General features: G+C 46.2%; 6 protein-coding genes across 6 annotated transcripts; 2 read left to right on the top strand and 4 right to left on the bottom strand.

The window, feature by feature from the left end:
• Position 1: 1 nt before the first annotated feature.
• GGS25DRAFT_260325 (Mu homology domain-containing protein) lies at positions 2 to 2,058 on the bottom strand. Its single transcript, XM_049257278.1, has 4 exons — positions 1,667 to 2,058; positions 1,476 to 1,604; positions 334 to 1,428; positions 2 to 277 (listed from the first exon to the last, which is right to left on the bottom strand). The coding sequence occupies exons 1-4, from the start codon at positions 1,703 to 1,705 to the stop codon at positions 197 to 199; spliced, it is 1,344 nt and encodes a 447-aa protein (XP_049116205.1). The 5' UTR covers positions 1,706 to 2,058; the 3' UTR covers positions 2 to 196.
• A 2,919-nt stretch (positions 2,059 to 4,977) lies between these two features.
• On the top strand, positions 4,978 to 7,355 carry GGS25DRAFT_260267 (transcription factor Opi1-domain-containing protein). The gene is made up of 2 exons (XM_049257277.1): positions 4,978 to 5,832; positions 5,923 to 7,355. The coding sequence occupies exons 1-2, from the start codon at positions 5,205 to 5,207 to the stop codon at positions 7,155 to 7,157; spliced, it is 1,863 nt and encodes a 620-aa protein (XP_049116204.1). The 5' UTR covers positions 4,978 to 5,204; the 3' UTR covers positions 7,158 to 7,355.
• A 2,027-nt stretch (positions 7,356 to 9,382) lies between these two features.
• On the top strand, positions 9,383 to 9,697 carry GGS25DRAFT_521226 (uncharacterized protein; the record flags this gene model as incomplete). Its single annotated transcript, XM_049264018.1, has 1 exon — positions 9,383 to 9,697. One exon carries the CDS (start codon positions 9,383 to 9,385, stop codon positions 9,695 to 9,697), a length of 315 nt encoding a protein of 104 aa, XP_049116203.1.
• Positions 9,698 to 10,113: 416 nt separating this feature from the next.
• On the bottom strand, positions 10,114 to 12,094 carry GGS25DRAFT_488748 (putative sterigmatocystin 8-O-methyltransferase precursor). Its single transcript, XM_049260847.1, has 5 exons — positions 11,626 to 12,094; positions 11,439 to 11,568; positions 11,263 to 11,386; positions 10,750 to 11,207; positions 10,114 to 10,689 (listed from the first exon to the last, which is right to left on the bottom strand). The coding sequence occupies exons 1-5, from the start codon at positions 11,806 to 11,808 to the stop codon at positions 10,376 to 10,378; spliced, it is 1,209 nt and encodes a 402-aa protein (XP_049116202.1). The 5' UTR covers positions 11,809 to 12,094; the 3' UTR covers positions 10,114 to 10,375.
• A 551-nt stretch (positions 12,095 to 12,645) lies between these two features.
• Positions 12,646 to 14,655, bottom strand: GGS25DRAFT_488746 (salicylate hydroxylase). The gene has a single exon (XM_049260846.1). The coding sequence runs from the start codon at positions 14,336 to 14,338 to the stop codon at positions 12,989 to 12,991; it is 1,350 nt and encodes a 449-aa protein (XP_049116201.1). The 5' UTR covers positions 14,339 to 14,655; the 3' UTR covers positions 12,646 to 12,988.
• On the bottom strand, positions 14,656 to 18,486 carry GGS25DRAFT_488742 (fungal-specific transcription factor domain-containing protein). The gene is made up of 4 exons (XM_049260845.1): positions 18,017 to 18,486; positions 17,772 to 17,905; positions 16,448 to 17,682; positions 14,656 to 16,307 (listed from the first exon to the last, which is right to left on the bottom strand). The coding sequence occupies exons 1-4, from the start codon at positions 18,128 to 18,130 to the stop codon at positions 15,226 to 15,228; spliced, it is 2,565 nt and encodes an 854-aa protein (XP_049116200.1). The 5' UTR covers positions 18,131 to 18,486; the 3' UTR covers positions 14,656 to 15,225.
• Between the last annotated feature and the right edge of the window lie 805 nt (positions 18,487 to 19,291).

The raw sequence follows: 19,291 nt of genomic DNA, 5'->3' as shown, positions 1-19,291 counted from the left end.
TACCATATAATGATGAAAGGTATTCAGGGGCATGGCTCCTAGAGGGCATATTGAGGTGGAAATGGTATATGTTCGTCTCATTCATAGTTCGCGTTGCCACTAGCTAGTTATGACATGTCAACCGTAGCTGAAACTTTTCTCTAGACCTGTCGAAAAGTAACATTATCGTCAAATATTATAAATCAACATGGGCTCTTCATACAGCATCCGGTAACCGTACAGCGATATCCCCTGATTGAGTAATGTACCTAACCCAAGGCAATGATGGATATTGCAACTAAAGACAAGGTTAACTAATACGCACGTAGCTGGGTTTGATGATTTATGACATACCTTTGGTTCAGTGATCTTCAGATATCGTACCTGGATACCACTCGTCGTAAAATAGGGGATCTCAAACTTCACCTGAATAGGTCTCTTGGCACCCTTGCCCGCGCTAACACCACCCATACTTCCACCAAAGCCACCAGTCATTCCGCCTCCATGCTCATCGTCACCTCTCACGCTAGGAAGTCCCAACTCTGCCCGCATCAAGAATTCCTTGCCACCACCAAATTGCTTAATTTTCCACACGATTGCGCTTTGCTCGGGGGCGTAATGAACGCTTCCGATATTTGTTCGGAACCGAGGCGAGTCGGCGTCATCAGGTACTGGAACAATGATCTCAACATTGTTTGCTGTACTTCGCCTTTTGAATTGCGCCTTTGCCTTAAGCATATATTCGATTCGAGACCCTGAATGACTTTCGACCACGCACTCCACCCAAATTAGGGGCTTAACTTGGGTGTTCAATCGGTAGCTCATCAATTCAAATTCACCATCCGGTGGGATAAAGGATATGGTGCGGTCATTTTCAAAGCGTGACAACCTAACACACTGATGAAACTTGACGTCTTCCATCTCGATAGCCTTGCCTCGTGTTGTTCTCCCAGTCGTTTCGAACATGACTTTGTCGTTTAGACCGAGTCGTAATTCCGGCATTCCAGATAGATAGCACTTCATCTTGATCGCACCAAGGATCTCAGATCTTAACACGTTTCCGTTCGCAGATACTAATAAGTTCAAACTTTCGACGACATCTAAAAACACCTCGTTCTTTCTGTACCTAATGCCTTCAGACCGCCAAGAGACAGCATTCGTGACAGCGATGGGTGGGCGGGCTTGTACCTCGAGCTTGTGGGATTCTTGGGTGATGTATTCTTGCAGAATTTTGGACTCGGTCGTTTGGGGATACCCGAAATCCATCATCTCGTCCAGCAATTCGTATATGATGACAAAGTTGTCGCGGATCGACTCCTCCTCCAATGCCTTGAAGTACTCTGTGAACACCTCTACCACCTTGTGTAAGAATAGCAGGATTTCGGCGGCATTTGTGTTTCGCTTTGTTAGGGCAAGAAGGTAAAGGTTGTTGTGTCGGATGTATAGGTACTGATCTTGTTAATAATGACTCGAAGACGATGGCACCTGATACGCACGTTGATTCCCTCGTGGGAGAAGCATGGTGGTACGGCGGAGGATTCTTCTTCGGCTTCACTAAGGAGGATGGGGAATTTCTCGACCGCTGACATGGGAATATCACCTCGATAGTTTCGGGCAAGAAGGGTCTATCGCGATACGTTAGTAGGTGTATTATCTCAAGTATGGGGTATAACTATAACAGGCGCACCTTTCCCTTAAGGTCTAGAAAGAAGACTGCAGATGCCATGATGATGTCGGTCTAGCACTAGATTCAGGGGAGAATAAAGGAGAAGATGTCGATTGGCACTTAGGCCACACAACACGTATTAGGACTGCTCTATCATTCAACGAATCAATCCGCAAGGTTTCGTGGTTCGCGACGTAGAAGGAAACAGGAATAGAAAGCTTGTCGTCAAATATAGATAGGTAAGTATGTAAGTATCAGGTAAGCTGTCCACACCGTAAATCGCATGCGACTTCTAAACTCGAACAGCTTTCCAAGTTCGAGAAAGCGCCCCACGTTTGATTGAGTTGCTTGGAAGGTACAGTTGACAGAAGGTTAGTTATCTATCAAGCCACATTAACAGCCTCAAACGGCTTGGATTGGACCCGTAAAATTCAAGTTGGGGCTAAGATTTCTAGAGGACCTTGGATCATGCAGTGGACTAAACTAATAAATCACATGACCATTAACTAAGTGGGGGAAGTGTAGGACCCACTAACAATTTTTTATTTTTCTTTGACTATATGAATTCTCTGCGCGCGTCTCCTCTCTACTCTTTTCCTTTCTTCCTTTTTTCTTCAACGCGCCCAATAGACAGTACAGCTCATTATTTTCCTATGCAATCGGTGCCGGCATTCTGTCGGTAATCCTACCGTGTAGTCGTTGATGAAGACTGCGATTTCGAGGCGCGGAGAAGGATTCATTTGATATGGTGCCATAAAGAGCTGCCCGAGTATTATCTGCCGTTTTGGCAACATACTGTTGCTTGGGCGGCGTCAGAGGAACCGGACATTTATTTTTCAATTGTGATTTTTGTATTGTCGATACTTGTTTTGCGATGGTTTTACTGCCACGAACTTTTCCCATGTGGAAGTGAATTTCTAATCTTCGGAATACTGCCCGACTGCCTGACCATACCTACCTACAGTACAATACACTTTGCGGCTATGTGTGAAGATTTTTACTTAATAGGAGATAGTTTCATCGGCGTCGAGCTGAAGTGGTTTATGAATAATTACCAGTTTGCCAAAAAAAAAAAAAAAAACCAACGCTCACGAGGATGGCCTTGTAGCCTCGTGAAATCTCATCTTGATTTAAACTTTGCTAAAGCCTCAGATGATTTTTTGGCATGTCAATCAGTCGATCGTACAACCTTCAATGTTGACCACGGCTGAGTCATTGCTAATGGGGGTCTTGAGCGCAACGGTCGAGCAAGGCCATTTCCGTGATGTTTTCATGGCTCGTCGGTGGAATTTCTATTCTAAGCGCGCGGAAAAGCTTGACCTGAATTCCATTTTTATCCACTTAGTCGACAACAAACAGCGTCACCTGAAGCCCGCTCACGCTATTTACAGGTCTTGCAGTGACGTTAAGATCAGATCCAAGTGGAACTTTACTAGCTACATAGTACCTAGTAGGTACAATACACTACATAGCGCCAACGCTCCCGGATGTGGTGTTCCTTCAAGGCTTCAACTACCTTGAAAGGATGGCCAGGCTTGAAGTTCATTCTCAAACGTAAACGCTTACTCTTTTCAGGGAATAAGAAACGAAGGTCGTCGAAAAAGGGGGCCATACGAAAAGAGGATTTTATTATATTACCATACATACATAGGCGAGAGCATTGCATGCTTATCACTCCTAGAATAATACCAAGAGTCTACATGTAGTAGGCAGTTGGTAGGTATGCACATACACATGTATGTATGGTAAATGCCTCTTTCGGACCCCAAGAACATTGAAGCGAGAAAATATCATATGCTTATTTTTTCGCCATCCCATCCACAGTGTTAGGAGCGACACATCAGCTTTGGCTTTAGTGGACAAGATGGATATTAGTTGCATGTGATCACCCGGACACATTCTGAGCCATACAATTTGGGGTCATTGACACGTGCTTGTACCTTTCTTGACCCCATCGGTAAACGGTTTGTGGCACGCTGATCTTGTGCTTTTCCGACTCATCTTGGCGCTTTTGAGAATAGGGTGTAATCTTAAGTAACAATTGAATCATCTATGTATGCATCTAACTACCATTATCTAGTAGTACATGACTTTCTAAACTAACATTGAACTGCCCTATTGTTAACTTTTATAATGAAATTAGATTAGCTGAGCAAGGGAAATGAATGAATAAATAGCCCATGAAAACTGCACGTGGTTGCATCCTTCAATGTCGATTCAATATGTGTGCACATGTGGCCTCGTATGGTAAAGGTAAAAAGTCGTAAGGCTTTCACAAGCCGATCCCTTTCAAGGTCTGTCGGTACCGTACGAGGGACTGTACATACTACATACAGATTGATATTCTTGGGGAAGCTCCATGTGGACCAGATCCTGAAGGTTTTGACCAATAAAAATTGAACCCGAGCTTGGGCTGACCACTCAGGATCCAAGATCCTCCCTGGTATCTTAAGACGCTGCCGGTTGCCGCATGCTTGTCTCTTACTTTCCCCTGGTAGTAACGAAAGATGGCCGCCTGACCTGTCGAATTTACCACTGAAATCGCCTCGCTTTGGCCATGATGTATTATAGCGTGGATTTCTAATAGCCTGTGATAAGCTGTGATAGGGTATTTTTCAGCACCCTAGGGCCTAACACTTACATACAGTTAGTTACAGTTACAGTACCATAGGAAGGTACAAATTACGATAACAATACAACTTGAACATTGAATGCAATACATACATGTATGTACATACAATACCTTAGACCTTGGTAGGTTATTCCTCCCCCATCATGCGCGTAAGACCCTTTTTCTACATACTATTCCCACCTTTTCTTTTCATTTTTCATTTTTTCTAGGCTCCAAGGCTGTCTAGAAAAGGCCTGTGGTCACTCCTTTCCCACCGCGGTCCACCAGAAACACCTGCATATTGGATGGCCCGGGGCCCCATAAACGGATTCCATGTCTTAACATTGCCGTTGTCTCTTGGTTCTTCCATCATCTCACACCGAAATCTGATCAGGCCTGACCTTATTACAGTACTTATCACTCACTTTATTACTACCGATACCAGCCAACCAAGATTCATACCCATATTCCGTACTCCGTATTCTATTCCATAATCCATATTGAACTCTTCCCACTTCTTTCTTCTCTGATCAATTTCACCACTTTACTTTACAATCTTACTTTATTACCTATTTCATCTTTCATTTTCATTTCCTTTCACAAACTGTGTGTATCGTATGTTTTATTATTACTTGCTATTGCGATTAATCAGGTAATCCGATTTGACGAGTCATTATTATTTATACCATTATACCATCATAATCACTGTCTACCTAAAACATTAAAAACATACACCTCCGAAAAAGGCGATCGTTTCTTCTGTATAGTACGCTACCACCTCTCGACATTTATGCGCCTCCTAGTATACATGATACTATCCATATCTTCCGAAATTAAACCTGTCGCCAATGTGCAGATGATTGCTATTCATATCTTCTGTTTGCGACATATCGCTAGCTAGAGAGACTGGGAGAAGTGCTTTCGGCCTTCCTCAAAGAGAATTCACAAATGGAGTTCACAATGGAGCAACACAATCACATGTCACTCCACCCATCCCCCATTCACGATCAGAAGCAAAGTCTGCTTCAGAAACCTGACCCTCACCATGTATCGCCGCCTCCTGATCACAGGTCTGGCATGTTAGACCGATTCGATCGATTCGACCGGACTTTTCAACTTCCATTATACCCTCCCCCATCCTATGCGCAAGCTCACGACTCGGCTAGCTTGAGGTTTCCCGACCCGCCAAAGACTGAACTGGCTCCTATCAAGTTATCGAATGCGCAGAATAATGATGAGAAGAGACCCAACGATCATCATCTCCCTTCTCTCTCTTCACTCACAGCCTCCTCCGCCCCCCTATACACACCATCCCACCCGCCAGAGCCAGCTTACTCTCCTCCCGCGCCTCCACCCATAACTCACTGGCCCAGTCTCAATCCCCTTACTGCGTATTACAATCCAAGCCATGCCCAGAACCCCGATTCGCCCATGCGGATGGATGTAGACTCGGGTAGTAATAGCGGCATAAGTGCTCCGTCACCGGATCGTTTTCAGGATGGAAGAGCCAGCAGCGTTAGTCTAGACGATCCAGATGTACGAATGGCTGCTGAGGCCCTAGGAGATTTAAGAGCAGGTCAGTTCTCCCCTGTCTAATATCATAAACGATAGCCCTTTGTCGCGCATACCTCAGCGTGAATACTGATAATTGATATCCTACCTATAGACTTTGTTTCTTCTCCACAGAACAAACACACACCATCCCCTGGGTCGCCGCATTCCCAAACGAACGGACCTTATCCCGAACCACTAATATCGCTACTGACCACATCGCACCCCTTACTAGCTACGACCATCGAGGGCGCTACTTCCGCTTACGTTCACTCTAAGAACTACTCGCCGAGATTCAAGACAAGCGCTGAATATGTAGAAGGATATGTGATTCCTCTGGCAAATACCGTGGGATCAGTAGGTCGTGTTACTGGTGTAGAAGGCGGCGTAAGATGGTTTTTAGGAGGCGGGAGGAGGCACAAGTCGCAAAGTTCTGACCTCGAAGCTGCCGAGCATGGTTCTAATAAGCGCCGAAGGGTAGACGGGTCCGGCGGTTTTAGGGAAACAACACCCGAGCCTGGATCTGGTATGCAGACACCGAGGGCCTCATTTGACCCCCCTCACGACCGTCGACTCTCGATTGCCAGTACCGTAGACACTCTACCAGCATATGATGAGCTACGATCACCTCCCTACGTAGAGCAGCTTGGCCCTTCGGAAGCGCGGCCAAATAGTGCAGCATGGCAGTCCCGGCTCATTATGTCGACATCCGGACTCAGTATCGCCATGAGCGAGGAAAGTCTAAGAAGTCTTAAGTACTGCTTGAGTTGGCTTCGGTGGGCTAATGTTCGCGTTGGAAACGTCGTCAACTCTTTAAAATCTACTATGGAGAAATACGAGAAAACGGAAGCTGAACATGCAGATGGTGATCACCCAATGAGTGGCACATTTGTGGGTGGTCCAGCAGATAGGAATCAACTCGCAGCTAAGATCGCGGAGCTGAGGATGGATTTACTCAGAACTCTTCAAGATGTCATCAACACAGTCAGCAAATATGCTGGTGGAGCTCTACCGGAGAATGCGCGAGAGCTGGTCAGACGCCATTTGACTAGCCTGCCCCAAAGGTTCAGGGTCGCAAGCATGATGGGTGATAGCCATCATGGCCAAGGTGGAGAAGAAAGCCAAGAGATACAAGAGAAGGAGACACGGGAAAGCGCTCAACGTGTATTGGTGCTTGCCAAAGAGGGTCTTGATATGATGTCTCAGGTATCGGGAGTCCTTGACGGCACTATTGTCAGTGCCGAAGAATGGTGTGATAGGTTAGGAAGGCGAAAACGGGAACAACGGGAAAGTCTGTTGGGAGCTCCACACATCCCCCAGGTGCCTTTAGATGAGGTAAAAATCGGTTGATTGTTACGAGTTATGTTGGTATGAAAATCTGGGGCGTTCCGTGGGGAAAACAGAAAAAAAAAGATGCACATAAAAATAAGAGGTTTAAAAAAAAAGGATGAGAAACATCGGGGGATACGACGAAAGAGCTAAGAACTATACTCGGCTAACTAGCAGATGAAATAGATCTTGGCGGTTGGTGGACGACAACGATATATACCATTCAGCTCATTTAAATGCTGAAGAATTCGGTATAATCTGACCTACATACGACACACTTTCTTGCTGTTTACGAATCTTGCTAGAGATACGGCTTATACCCATATAGCGGGAACTCGAAGTGCCCTTCTCCCAGGCATCGCGATTATTCTTGCCCTTGCTGTCCCTTCCGCAATATTTGGTTCTATGTCGAATTGTTAATTTGATACTTTCCAGGCAACATTTTTATTATTATTATTATTATCATCATGGATTGGGGCATTGTAGTGTCGAAGAGTTGACGGTCTATGTACTTTATCCTGACTACGAAGTAAAGGCGCACAGTTGGGAGTTTCTGTTAAAATATCCGTTTGCTCGCACATAGCATCGTTGCATTGCATTGCCGCGAAGCTTGAATAAATCACAATTCTGCTGCGGTTATCTATGAGGAATTTGCATCCGACCTTAAGTTGCGCAACGCATTTCTTGACATCTTAACTAAGATCGTTACGAGACGTCTCGTTCCCCTTTCTGCCCCACGCCGACTGTGATTGCCTACCAGGTTGTTGCATCACTAGGCATCTTACCTAGTACCAAGTAGGCGTCGTCTACTTTGAGTCGTCGTCACTAGGTAGCAGTGAACCCGCTTTTGAGTTGTTAAAAGTTGCCCCCCCTTATCTTCTTACCCCTTAAAGCGCAGGGACATGTCATACAGCGAAAATTGTGTAGGATGGTGGAGTTTTAACAGGCTTCACAGTTGCCATCTTAGAGATATCGTCGGAGCAAAACATTGCGTGATGAGGGGTGTGCGGCATTCGTACCAGTCATTGCAATTCAATTGGGGCTTCAATCATAGATGTTGTAGGATATGTTATGGCTACGAACACTTCCTTGAGATCCGAGAGTTTACCCTGATACCTAGGTACCTACTTGTCGATTGTTCGACCTTTTCGGATCCAGACAGCCGGTTGATCTCGTATCAAAGGATTCATGAACAGTCCCATTGTTAGAATAAAATACGATGACATAGGTGGGTACTAGGTCTGAAAGGGGGGGAGGCAAAATTGAGTATCAAAGCTCAACATATACTATATATATGTATTCGAATACAGCTTCCCGTTAACACCCCCTTTCAATTCCGCAAGTGGACAGATAGATATCCCAGTAAGGGCTTAGCGAAGGAGCCGACGAAAGTCGGGATAATAGTGAGGGGTGAAGATGATAGGGGTCAAAGGACTCGTATCAGGAACTTCTAAGGGATCGTTCAAATGGGGCTAATTACTTCTATGTTTTCATATATCGATGTTGTATTTCTCCATTAATAAGAAACAGTGTAGTTGTTGATGTTAAGTAGATTTCTTTGATGAAGGTATTCTCGATTATTCATTGTCTACCTATACAATCCCCCCAATGGCTACCTACCCATGTACCCAGACAATCACCATTGGATCAGCTTGCACGCAATATCATACCGAGGGGTGCTGTTGGGTACCTTTCTATACCTCAGGTAAGTAAGTAGGTATGTTGCCATACGAACACCAAGTACCTAGCCTAAGCGTGGTGTTCATGAGTAGACGAGAAGTAAAGACATTGTATGCATTGTTACAACACAACCACGTCGAGATCGTAGCATAAAGAGACCGGTATATTTTTTGTGTCACCAGATACTCAAAGAGCATATTCTACACGGTTTTCTATTATAAAACTGGAGTACGGTATCACTGTGTCTGGTCAAATTCTAAATGCAACCACAGACATAACGAATACCCGGATGTATTAGCATCAATTCGGCTTGATTTCCAGGTAGGTCCTCATTCATTCTCAACCGCGTTCCATTCCGAGTCCTCCCTTATCAGACATCCCGTTTGCTGATTCGAGCACCAATGGGGGACACAGAATTTAAGGCTAACTGCCAATGCACTGAAAAGATAACCAAAGGTGAAAAATTACGCCAATTCCTACTACGTCGTAAACCAACACGATCAGGGAGGTGTAGTCAATGTGGTATAGCACGACACCGGGAGGGTCAGGTGTTAGATACACAACTGATGAATGTAGAGCATCTCGCAGAAGCAGGTGAGCCCTTCTCACATGTCAGGGGATACCAAGATGACAACATTGCTTGTCGTCTCACGGTTATCCGGCTTGTGGCCAGGTTCTGCGAGGAATTGGATGAAGGGGAGGAGATTGAACTCGCCACTAGAGTCTATACCCAGCTTACACTGGAGGATAGCCCGCTAGTCGATCCAAGCTACGAAGCGGACGGTAGCCTCCTTTCCGATGATGTGTTCAAGCAGCTTCACAGGATCATGAAAGACCAGCTTGGGGCATCGTACAAGCTTGCGCCTCGAAAAACTATTTAGGACGTCTCAGGTAAGACGACAACCAAAAGGAAAGCAGAAGGATGGAAGAAAGCTTGCTTTATTCTAGACTACGATGGCGCTGTGCCAATATCTAGGCTGGCCTAGTGGAGCCATGGCATATAAGGCACATGGAACATAGGCACTAGGTATATAAATGTTATTTTAATGAATTCAGTCTTTTCAAGCTATGATTGATTTAATATTATGTGTGTCCCTTTCTTTGGCCGTTGTAAAGAACTTAAGTGTTGCGTGGCGTTAGCACGGAAGAACTCGTTCATAATCGTACAAGGCATTCAACGACACAGATTTCTAGTAAAGGTTCAAGAGCTTAATGCATTCAAGTTCGCTGCACATCCTAAAAGAACCTTTGGTATTTGATAGTACTTAAGAGATTCTAGTAGAAATAAGTGCGATTAGTAATACTATATGAGAAGAATTTCATAAGATCGAGGAACTATACTAAGGTTAGGTAGCTAGGTAGGATTGATAAGTTGGATAGTATACGTAGCAAGTGATCAGATTAAGGGGTCGATACTTAATATCTAAATTATCTCACTGACAGTCACAGTTTGCCCTCAACTAACTTTGTTTTTGATGATTCTCTTACTGCATATCTAGCACCTCACCATCTGGGCACCCACTGTGTGCCTAACCTTTTAAATATCCAGATATTATAATCTATTTGAGGACAGTAACCAACACAGAATATTCACAATCTTCCGCATACTTGAATATCCTCAGAACCTTGAAACCACACTCATCAAGTAAAGTTCGCCACTCCGGCTTGGTTCTCTCTGTGGCAGCTAAAAAGGCCATCATTGCCATATCCAACTGGGCCGCCCTCCATGGGGTACCACGCTCTGAGAGGACCATTTCATCGATAAGAAGCACCGATTCCTTGGTCATGCTAGCCTTAACGTTGTGAAGAATTTCATTACACTTATGGTTTGGCCAGTCATGAAGGACGTTGCGGAGATAATAGACACGAGCACCTGGAACGTACGTAGGTTAAAACTTTTACGATCAAAAGAGATAGAAACTCGGCATCATACCTTTGATGGGTTGCGGAGTGAAGAAGTCATACGGTTCCGTCTCGATGCCGTCGAAACCTGGCAACGGACTCTTCCTTACTTGCTCAATGACTGGCGCTTGATCTTGGAGAATAATGCGACCTGGGAGTTTGGGGTATTTTTTCCTTAGAGCAACACATTGATGGCCTAGTGCACCACCGATGTCCACGAAGAGAACGGTCGACTCAGTTGTGCCCTGAGCTAGCTCATTCTCGAAGTCCATCACGTCTAGGAATGATAGCTGACCAACGCGGTTAGAAGCCATCCATGGCAGAAAGTTGATCAGCTGTTCTGGATGATTCTGCAGCCAGGCAAAGGGAGACAGGAAAGTGTTATGACCGAGGTGCCAGGCGCAGTGATTGGGGTCAGTAGGATTGACATATCCGGTTTCGCGCAGGAAACGGGGAAATGCCATGAATGATGGAGATACTAGATCGAAGCTGGCAGTACTATGTCAGAACCACAGTCCGTACTAGTTATAGAGTTAATACTCACAAATATCTGATGCCATGTCGACCGGCATCAGAAGTCATACCCTCGGTGATATTATTCGAGGAGTAGCCGTCATTTTCAGGCTGTGAGATCATCCCTTCGGATTGATAATATCGCAGCAGCCTTTCTACTCCTTATTAATTCTCAGCTGGAAAGGTTGACCCTATATGCGTACATACTCATCAGAACCGGGTCAATGCTGGTCTTTTCTGCAAGCTCCCCATTCGTGACTGTTCGTCCATCGTTTTCGCAGAGTATCTCGAAGAGTCTTGTTTCGACACCGACCTGGGCAAGGGCAAGTTGCAACGGCTAGTTGCACTCTTTATTAACACATGGACTTGGGGATTCATGGCATACAGTGCTTACGGTATTGATTATTCGGTGGACTGTATCCCCTGGTACTTCCATTGTATACGATAGTTTTCGGCTCGCCTCCCGCAATCTGCAGCGGAGGGTCTCGTCTTGAAGCTCTGAGGCTATGCGAGGATTGTTCGCCAGAGCCTCGATTTTCTCCGTGAGAAGTTCTACTTCACCTACGTTCAATGCCATCTTGAAATAAGAAGCAATATTAAGGGTTTCCTGGGTAAGTGAGGAGAAGTTGACGCGAACTTGAAGACGAGTAAACCTCTTGGTGATAAGCTTTTCGGGTAATAGATCACTCTGTTGGTTTTATTAAACTGTTCCGTGATCTTGCATATCAAGTGCTTATTGACCTTGGGAACTTACACCAGTAAACGCATTGATTACCTAGGTAGTTGCCTATTGTTAACCAACAACTCGAATAGGCGATAGGAATCCCCCCCTTGCTGGAGTGACCACAACTGCATAGGTGGGGACCATGGTTGTACATACTTACCTGGGTAGGAACCGAACTGTGAGATTCCCCTGGTATACTTACGTCAGGAAAGGCAGGATGACAAATCTACAAACTTGAACATATGGTCGGATTAGAAAGTTAACGGATCTGACCGTTATTGACTTACCTGCTCACTACCTTAAGAAACGCATTCATTCCAGTTAATGAGTCAGGGGCTAGTTTATGAGAGACACCAGAGAATAATCATTCACGTCATCGAAGTAGTCTAAGAGTGAATCGTAAATACCTATTAATGGTGTTCATTTCTGTTGGATTCACCTGCGTGTAGTGGATAGGTACCTAGTAGCTTATGGAGCATGTGAGTATGTGAAGCCATCGTGGGCTGGACATATAAGTGCCCGTTCACATACTGGGGCGTATTATTAGCATTCAGATGAGTTTCTAAGCTACATGCCTACCAAGGTAGGTAGGTATCTAGGGATGTAAGTTACTATGTAGTATTTGTTTGGCTCACTGTGCCCCTTTGTTGGAGGTAAGGGGGTGGCATTGGAGATGTGGAGTCACCTAGCTTGGCGGTAAGGGAACCGATTGTCTGGTATGTACAAATTTGAGAATAAGACTAGAAGAGCTCTCATAGTTGACCTGATAAGCTGTATCGATTATATACATGAAGTGAGCTTAATTTCCTGTGTACCTAGTAGGTATTCGAACCGCCATCAGACTAAGCGAAGGATACTAGACACCTATCCCACTTCAACATATGCCTTCAGAACATACTGTTGTTCAAGTGTATTTAGTAATAGGGGCTAAAAAAGAAATGGCATGTCTTGAACATCTTCTCACAAACCCCATAGTACTACACCTTTCCTAGTACAGCTTGGAGGGACCTCGTATTGACATATTCCCTGGCATTCAAGTGACCGCATCATCAGCATCAGCTGGAAGCATACGCCAGTTACCACCACCACTCTCCAGGACCTCCGCATCATGCCCAAATAGCCATTCCCGCCGCTCCTCACAGCCCCAGAAAATTGGATTCTCATCACCGTTGATCTGAAGCCGCCTATCCCGCAGCTCCTGTTCCTCACCATCGTCTATATGCAGGATATACTGATGCTCTCTCGTCTTAGCCTGGACAAGAGTGACGCGCGGCTTGCGAACCGCTTCATAGCGTGCTAGTGCATCCTTGAGGTCTACATATGTGGTGGCCAAGCACTGCCGTAAAGCGGCAGCGTCTTCAAAAGCTTGTGCGGCGCCCTGGGCGAGATACGGGAGCATCGGGTGGCAGCTATCGCCGAGAAGCAGCACCTTGCCGGAGGGGTGTACCCAGCGCGATAGGTCGGGTAGGTCGCAGAGCCGCCATTTCATGAAATCCCCCGTAAGCGCAAAGAGCTTCCGAACGCGGGGCTCCCAGCTCGCAAAGCGCTTGCACAGTTCGCCATTGTCACCCTTGATCACCCATACCTCGTCCGTCGTCTCGTTATAGGAGGTCGCACATACGACGGCATTGTACAATTCACCGTTGCGGATAGGATAGCCGACAATATGAGCATCCGGCCCGCACCACGATGTCGTACATGGATCTGTGATCAAGCTTGCCAGTTCGGGATCCACCAGCAACTTCTCCGCCGGAAGGAGGATCCTGTAAGCTACATCTCCTGTGTCGCGAGGGACGTCAGGTTGGCCTGTGAGCAGCGGCCGTGTGATTGACTTAATACCATCGGCGGCAATCACCAAGTCCGCAGTAAACACTTCGCCGGTTTGAGTGGTGACGCTGGGTTCCTGAAAGTCGTAGGAAACGACTCGTTGTCGATTTAGCACCTCGACACCTGCTTCCCGCACTGCTGTTAAGAGTGCCTCGTGGAGATCTGCGCGGTGCACCAGATAATAAGGGGCACCATACTTTTCTTCAATGCTGTCAAATGGTATCTTTACCATCGTCGACCCATCTTGCCACCGGACGAAATGATACCTTCTTGACACGGACTTTTTCATATTTTCTAGATCGACGCCCCAGCGTCGCAGAAGTCGGGTCGAGTTTGGCGGCACCCTGATGCCCGCACCGGCCTGTTTCTGGGCGTTAATAGGTAGCTCAATGCACCCAACACCATACCACAAATAGACACTCACCTCGGCAAATTCTGAAACCGCATCAAGTATACGGACTTTGTGGCCATCGGCCTGCAGCGCTAGAGCGGCGGCAAGACCGCCAAGTCCAGCGCCGACGATGAGAATGCTCATACATATGTTGGCTGGTGGCATTGGTCAGTACCTAGTATTTATAAATCGAGCCGTCAAGACTAGGTAGGCACTTGAAATCCGAACGTGCCATGTAGCAGCAGACAGCACGTCTACTTTATACACTTAGTGGCCTGCCTGCCCAGGTAGGCATGTAATTAAGGCAAGGTAGCTGTTGAGGCCAAGTAGGTCCTCCCCGATACTCACACATGCTTGCGTCCCTTGATCAAGAAAACCCACGAACCATACAAAGAGACACACATAATAGGATGGTGCCATGTCTCTAGGCTGTACCTTGCCCAAAAATCCGATAGGCAAACAGGCGTGCCGTTCATCCCATGCCTGTGGGGGTGGAACATACGTAACTATCTCGGATGCATGACTCCCCCTTTCGATATCTCCCACAGCCCCAAAGAATAGAGTGTCTTGGCTATTGAGCTAATCTCATTGGTTTCCGCCGCTAACGACGCGAATCCGTCTACTCGGCTTCATAGTAAGCTCTTTTATTATAAGATCGACAATGTCGAATATTTTCCAACGTTATCATCATCTTGTCCGACCCTGAAGTGCTCCAAGCTCGGTCTGGTTAACCTACTAGGTAGGTTAGGTAGATAATGCTGACCAAAGAAAAGGAAACCATCGAGATACTCATAAGATCAAACTTGCACATCGAATAACCCAAAAAGACCTCTTCGTATATTATTTATACCATGCTATTTACAAGACCAAATGGTCATCCCTTTCCCCTACTAATTGCCTATCTAGAAAATCCATCCATCCCCCCCTACGCCTCGCAAATTGCAACGTACCCAAATTAAGAGCTCCAACTTAAATACACCCGTGGGTAGAAAATAAATCTCTGGATAGCACAACGTTTGTTTCTTTCTCTCAAACAAGGAATTTCACTTGAATTATGGATGTCTCATGGAAGGACCTCCATACTCCAACGGCATGTCAATGCCTGGAGTCATCAATGAGCCCATCCAATCGACGCCATTTCCAACTGCCCCAATACCGTTAGCCCAGCCTGCAAACCCGTCAAGTCCACCCCCTCCTTCGATGGTGTGTCCGAGGGGAACCATGGGGTTCGACCAATGGAAAGGGTCGAACCCGCCAGAGCCTACAAAGGTGTTTGGCACAGGCTGAGTCGCTCCAAGTGCTGCGTGGTTAGGGTCCACATGATCCTCTCGTTCAGGCACGCAGTTTCCTCGCATTTCATTCATGTTCGTGATCGCTGCCTTAGAGGGCCAGCAGCGATAATTGACATAATCAGCGAAGGCAGCGAACAGTGTGGCAAAGCGCTTCATGGTGCCACTCTTCTCAACTTTTCCCGCCGCCACCCTGAGCTGTGCAACTAGGCCACTTAAAGCTGCCAGTACTCGAGCTTCTTCGGAGGGCGGGTGACGCCGTAACATACCTAGTGACATTATCATGGCAGCCCAATAAAAGTAGAATATGTCTAAACCAGAAACGCCATTGACTAGACCAAACGAGTCCAGCAACAGACATATCATAGCCAACTGGGTGGCGTGACGTACGCACTGAACTGCAAGCGAAGTTTGCCGGTGAGTAGGACTTTCTTGTTCCCCTTGGCCGCTAGCCGCTAACTCTTGTAGAAGAAAGGGGCGGGTCGCGAATATGGCGGTATAGTGATATTGGAGCTGTAACATTAGTGCAGCCCTTAGCGACGATCGACTCTGCCAGCGCAAGGGTGACTTGATTTCATCAAGCGCAATAGCCCCCGATTCCTTGTCGTCGAAGAGACTCTCGCCTGTCTTGATGGATGGTATATTCAACCATGGATGCTTGGCTAGATCTGCTTTCCATCGTCCAAGGCTGAGCAGAGCCGCTTCAGGGGTGAGAAGTTTGGACTCGTGGATTACTTCGGCGCTAATCTTTGCATCTTGGCTTACTCTACTTCTTCCGAGTATGCGATGTAACCGTAAGGTAAATGCAGCTAGTACGGCGTCACCCCCGCCTCCGTCACCATCCACTACGATGTAATGTTAGCTTAATCTCTCAATCAGATGATTATCAGAACTGCAGAATTTGGTAAGGCTATTTGCAACAAATTTTCCTTTCCAAGTTGAGCAGAAAGAGAACAATGGCAGTAGATAAACCCTAGAAACTTACACATTCCTGGTCGAGGAGGGATAACTTCAACGTCAGAATCATTCATGCCGCTGGGCCGACCGAGACTTGTGGCTAGAAATTGTTCAAATCCGTAGAGCGTACAGAAAATCCTCTTTCTGATTTCTCTGTCGATCGGGTTGAAAGCGGACTCGGTGTCTCTCCGATGCAATCCTAAGGCAAAGCCAACTCGGGTCGCTGTTCCCACAAGGTTCCAGGTGGCATTCCTTTCATTATTGTTGTGTAGGAATAGCCCTAGGAGAAGCAAGGCTCTAAGGTTGTAGAGGGTACATTTTCCTATGAGGTGTGGTAAAAGGGACCTTGCAGAGGCTACGCATTGTCTTCGAAGCATATTATGATCAAGGCCAGTCCCGCCAATGGTAGAATCGCTCATGCTGCCAAACACGAGCATCATGTGGATACATGCGAGCAATCCTAGATCGACCTCCTTATCTTCATGTGGCTGTGTTCCGTTATGATATAACCTGCGAGCCTGAGCTTCGTAGTCACCCTCAAATGTTCCACGGTGGAAGAGGACGAAGTCATCGTGGACGTTTTGAAAGAAAGAATTCAACAACTTGTCGACTATTTCTGGTGCAGGTAGCCGTCTCCAGTGATCTTCTATGCTAATAGTTGACCTCCGCATAAAGTCACTCTCCGGGGAAGCGATACTCGTAGGCGACCGCTGGTGATGCATGGCAGCATTGGATGGATCATCAACGTTCTTGGTGTCTAGGCTATCTTCAGAGACATCTTCAGCTTCAAGCGCTTGGGCTCCATCATCCTCGGTAAACTTGGAAATAGCACTTGGGGGTGGTGGGGACCGCATTTCGGGCGTGTGCTCTTTTGATATCAAAAGCCTCCGCAGCTGACCAAGAAACTGAAGGCCACCAGACGGTCCAATGTAGTGCTCCTTGCCGGAAGTATCGGTTACAAGGGATACAGGGCCATCGTCAGACTGCAAGTTCTCCTGGTACGCAGCAGGGATGGGATTAGACTTCGCTCTCGGGCGAGCAGGATGGTTGGCAATAGGGGCATCGGGGAAGTCCTCCTCAACTGATATCTCTGGCTGATGTGGTATCCTCAAGGCGTCGTCTATCTTCACTGGCGTTTCCGAATTCTGAGATAAATCCGGCATTTGGTATCCTCGAGTTTGGCCGAGGTGTATGAGATCCGCGACTGAATCTGTAGGCTCATCCGGGAAGGCTCCCCTGACAATAGCCTCTAGACAACGAAAGCTAGGTACGTAAGGCTTAGCGTATAGTCTCGGAGTAACAAGCCCGAATTGCAAATCCTACATGGGCTATTTTTAAGAGATAAAACCTACCGATCACTGAGATCCTCAAGATTCCCGTAGAAGCGAGTCTTGCGGGGGAGAGTGAAGGTGCAAGAGCTATTCTGGGCAAGACATGTTGTGCAGCGATTGTCCTTCCCAGGGGCTGGGATGCATCTACAACGTTTCTATTCCGAGAGGTTTTAAGGTCAGCGACTCGAATGAGGAAAACGGATGATGTAGATGGTCTAGATGATGTAAAGTTAGGTGTTAGGTAGGTAGGTAGATAGGCTATTCACCTTTCGACAGAGATCACAACTCTGTATGCCACGCTTACGTTGATCCTCAGGGACTCGACGTGCCCGTCTTTTGGCCTCAGCAGCCCTAGCAGAGGTACTACCGGCGACTCTCATGGTATACGGTATAGGAGTGCTCAGTGCTCAGTGCTCAGTGCTCCAGGGCTATATAGATACTACCTATGTACTGGGTAGGTTAGTATAGTAGGTACTACTGCTAGTACCAGGTCACTGGTAGTTACCAGGTAGGTGGTATGTTATGTAAGGAAGTATGTACTATAAAGTCTACCTACTAGGTAGACACTGGCACTGGCAACTGGCACTGAGAATGTAAAGATGAACATTGAACATTGAACATTGAAAGGCCCTGGAAACATCGGATCGCTAATTCCTGGCCCGCAATACGGGACCACACAACCTTTTTATCTCTGATCCCGCAGTATCGCTAGGGTGTCAGCTATGGGGACCCATTGGGGGGGGCGCTAATGCTAATTCTCCGCACCCAATACTTATCCATATGGATGACTCCAAGTCCCTGGGACCCATACATAATACGCTATACTAAGATCGGTATCGGTTATCAGCTGTCTCCGCATAGGAATCATGATTCCGACCTGTCAGTGTCTCACCTTACCCTATGTACCTAGGTAGTCCCCATTTTGGTTCAAATATTGCGGGTTTTTAGTGCTTTCCTTGGAAGAATTGGCTGGTAACTGCCCGCTTGTACCTAACTACCCCAGTTCAGGGTCTGACCAATGATCTTGAATCTAGATATGCTGAACTTCAATGTTTATGTACCTAGTCCTGCTAAGCTTTGTATCGAGATCGGGCATCTACCTATTATGATAGTGCTACATACGAAGGTTGTGGCCAAAAGTTTAGACCAAGATATACCTCAGCCCCACAGTTCCTCCACTTTTCTACCACTGTAGGAAATATCATCGCCAACATACTTACCTACTTATAAAGCCTTATAAATTTATTTAATAAATATTAAATATGCTATTACGTTATTGAACTAGTGTATTTAATAATAGAAATTTCTGTAATTTTTTTCTTTATTAAATTAATGTAAATATTTGTATAATAATCTAAGGTTGTTTAGGACTGAAGGCTTTAAGTTTATAGCACATTATAGCGCTTAAGTGTGCTATAAGGTGCTATACTTTTAAGGGTTGTGGGGGATTTGACGTTAAATGTATACCTATTATTGGTAGAGGCCCAAAAAAGAGTAGCGCACTGTGGGGCGGAGGTATATCTTGGTCTAAACTTTTGGCC

The sequence above is a fragment of the Hypoxylon fragiforme genome (genome assembly GCF_022984875.1).
Source record: "Hypoxylon fragiforme strain CBS 206.31 chromosome Unknown GGS25scaffold_5, whole genome shotgun sequence".
Classification (NCBI taxonomy): Eukaryota; Fungi; Ascomycota; class Sordariomycetes; order Xylariales; family Hypoxylaceae; genus Hypoxylon; species Hypoxylon fragiforme.
Note: the sequence above shows the minus strand (reverse complement) of the source record. Positions and strands in the feature narration are given on the sequence as shown.

What these genes read in the sequence shown, in the direction of transcription:
- GGS25DRAFT_260325 (XM_049257278.1), bottom strand. Translation starts at nt 1,705, where the DNA reads ATGGCATCTGCAGTCTTCTTTCTAGACCTTAAGGGAAAG. An exon ending in TTCTAGACCTTAAGGGAAAG is followed by an intron (nt 1,605 to 1,666) that starts GTGCGCCTGTTA and finishes GTATCGCGATAG; the next exon opens with ACCCTTCTTGCCCGAAACTA. An exon ending in TCTCCCACGAGGGAATCAAC is followed by an intron (nt 1,429 to 1,475) that starts GTGCGTATCAGG and finishes TAACAAGATCAG; the next exon opens with TACCTATACATCCGACACAA.
- GGS25DRAFT_488746 (XM_049260846.1), bottom strand. Translation starts at nt 14,338, where the DNA reads ATGCCACCAGCCAACATATGTATGAGCATTCTCATCGTCGGCGCTGGA.
- GGS25DRAFT_488748 (XM_049260847.1), bottom strand. Translation starts at nt 11,808, where the DNA reads ATGGCATTGAACGTAGGTGAAGTAGAACTTCTCACGGAGAAAATCGAG. An exon ending in CGACATGGCATCAGATATTT is followed by an intron (nt 11,208 to 11,262) that starts GTGAGTATTAAC and finishes TAGTACTGCCAG; the next exon opens with CTTCGATCTAGTATCTCCAT. An exon ending in CACTCCGCAACCCATCAAAG is followed by an intron (nt 10,690 to 10,749) that starts GTATGATGCCGA and finishes CGTACGTTCCAG; the next exon opens with GTGCTCGTGTCTATTATCTC.
- GGS25DRAFT_260267 (XM_049257277.1), top strand. Translation starts at nt 5,205, where the DNA reads ATGGAGTTCACAATGGAGCAACACAATCACATGTCACTCCACCCATCC. An exon ending in CCTAGGAGATTTAAGAGCAG is followed by an intron (nt 5,833 to 5,922) that starts GTCAGTTCTCCC and finishes TCCTACCTATAG; the next exon opens with ACTTTGTTTCTTCTCCACAG.
- GGS25DRAFT_488742 (XM_049260845.1), bottom strand. Translation starts at nt 18,130, where the DNA reads ATGAGAGTCGCCGGTAGTACCTCTGCTAGGGCTGCTGAGGCCAAAAGA. An exon ending in CTTGAGGATCTCAGTGATCG is followed by an intron (nt 17,683 to 17,771) that starts GTAGGTTTTATC and finishes TTACGTACCTAG; the next exon opens with CTTTCGTTGTCTAGAGGCTA. An exon ending in CCCTCCTCGACCAGGAATGT is followed by an intron (nt 16,308 to 16,447) that starts GTAAGTTTCTAG and finishes ATTACATCGTAG; the next exon opens with TGGATGGTGACGGAGGCGGG.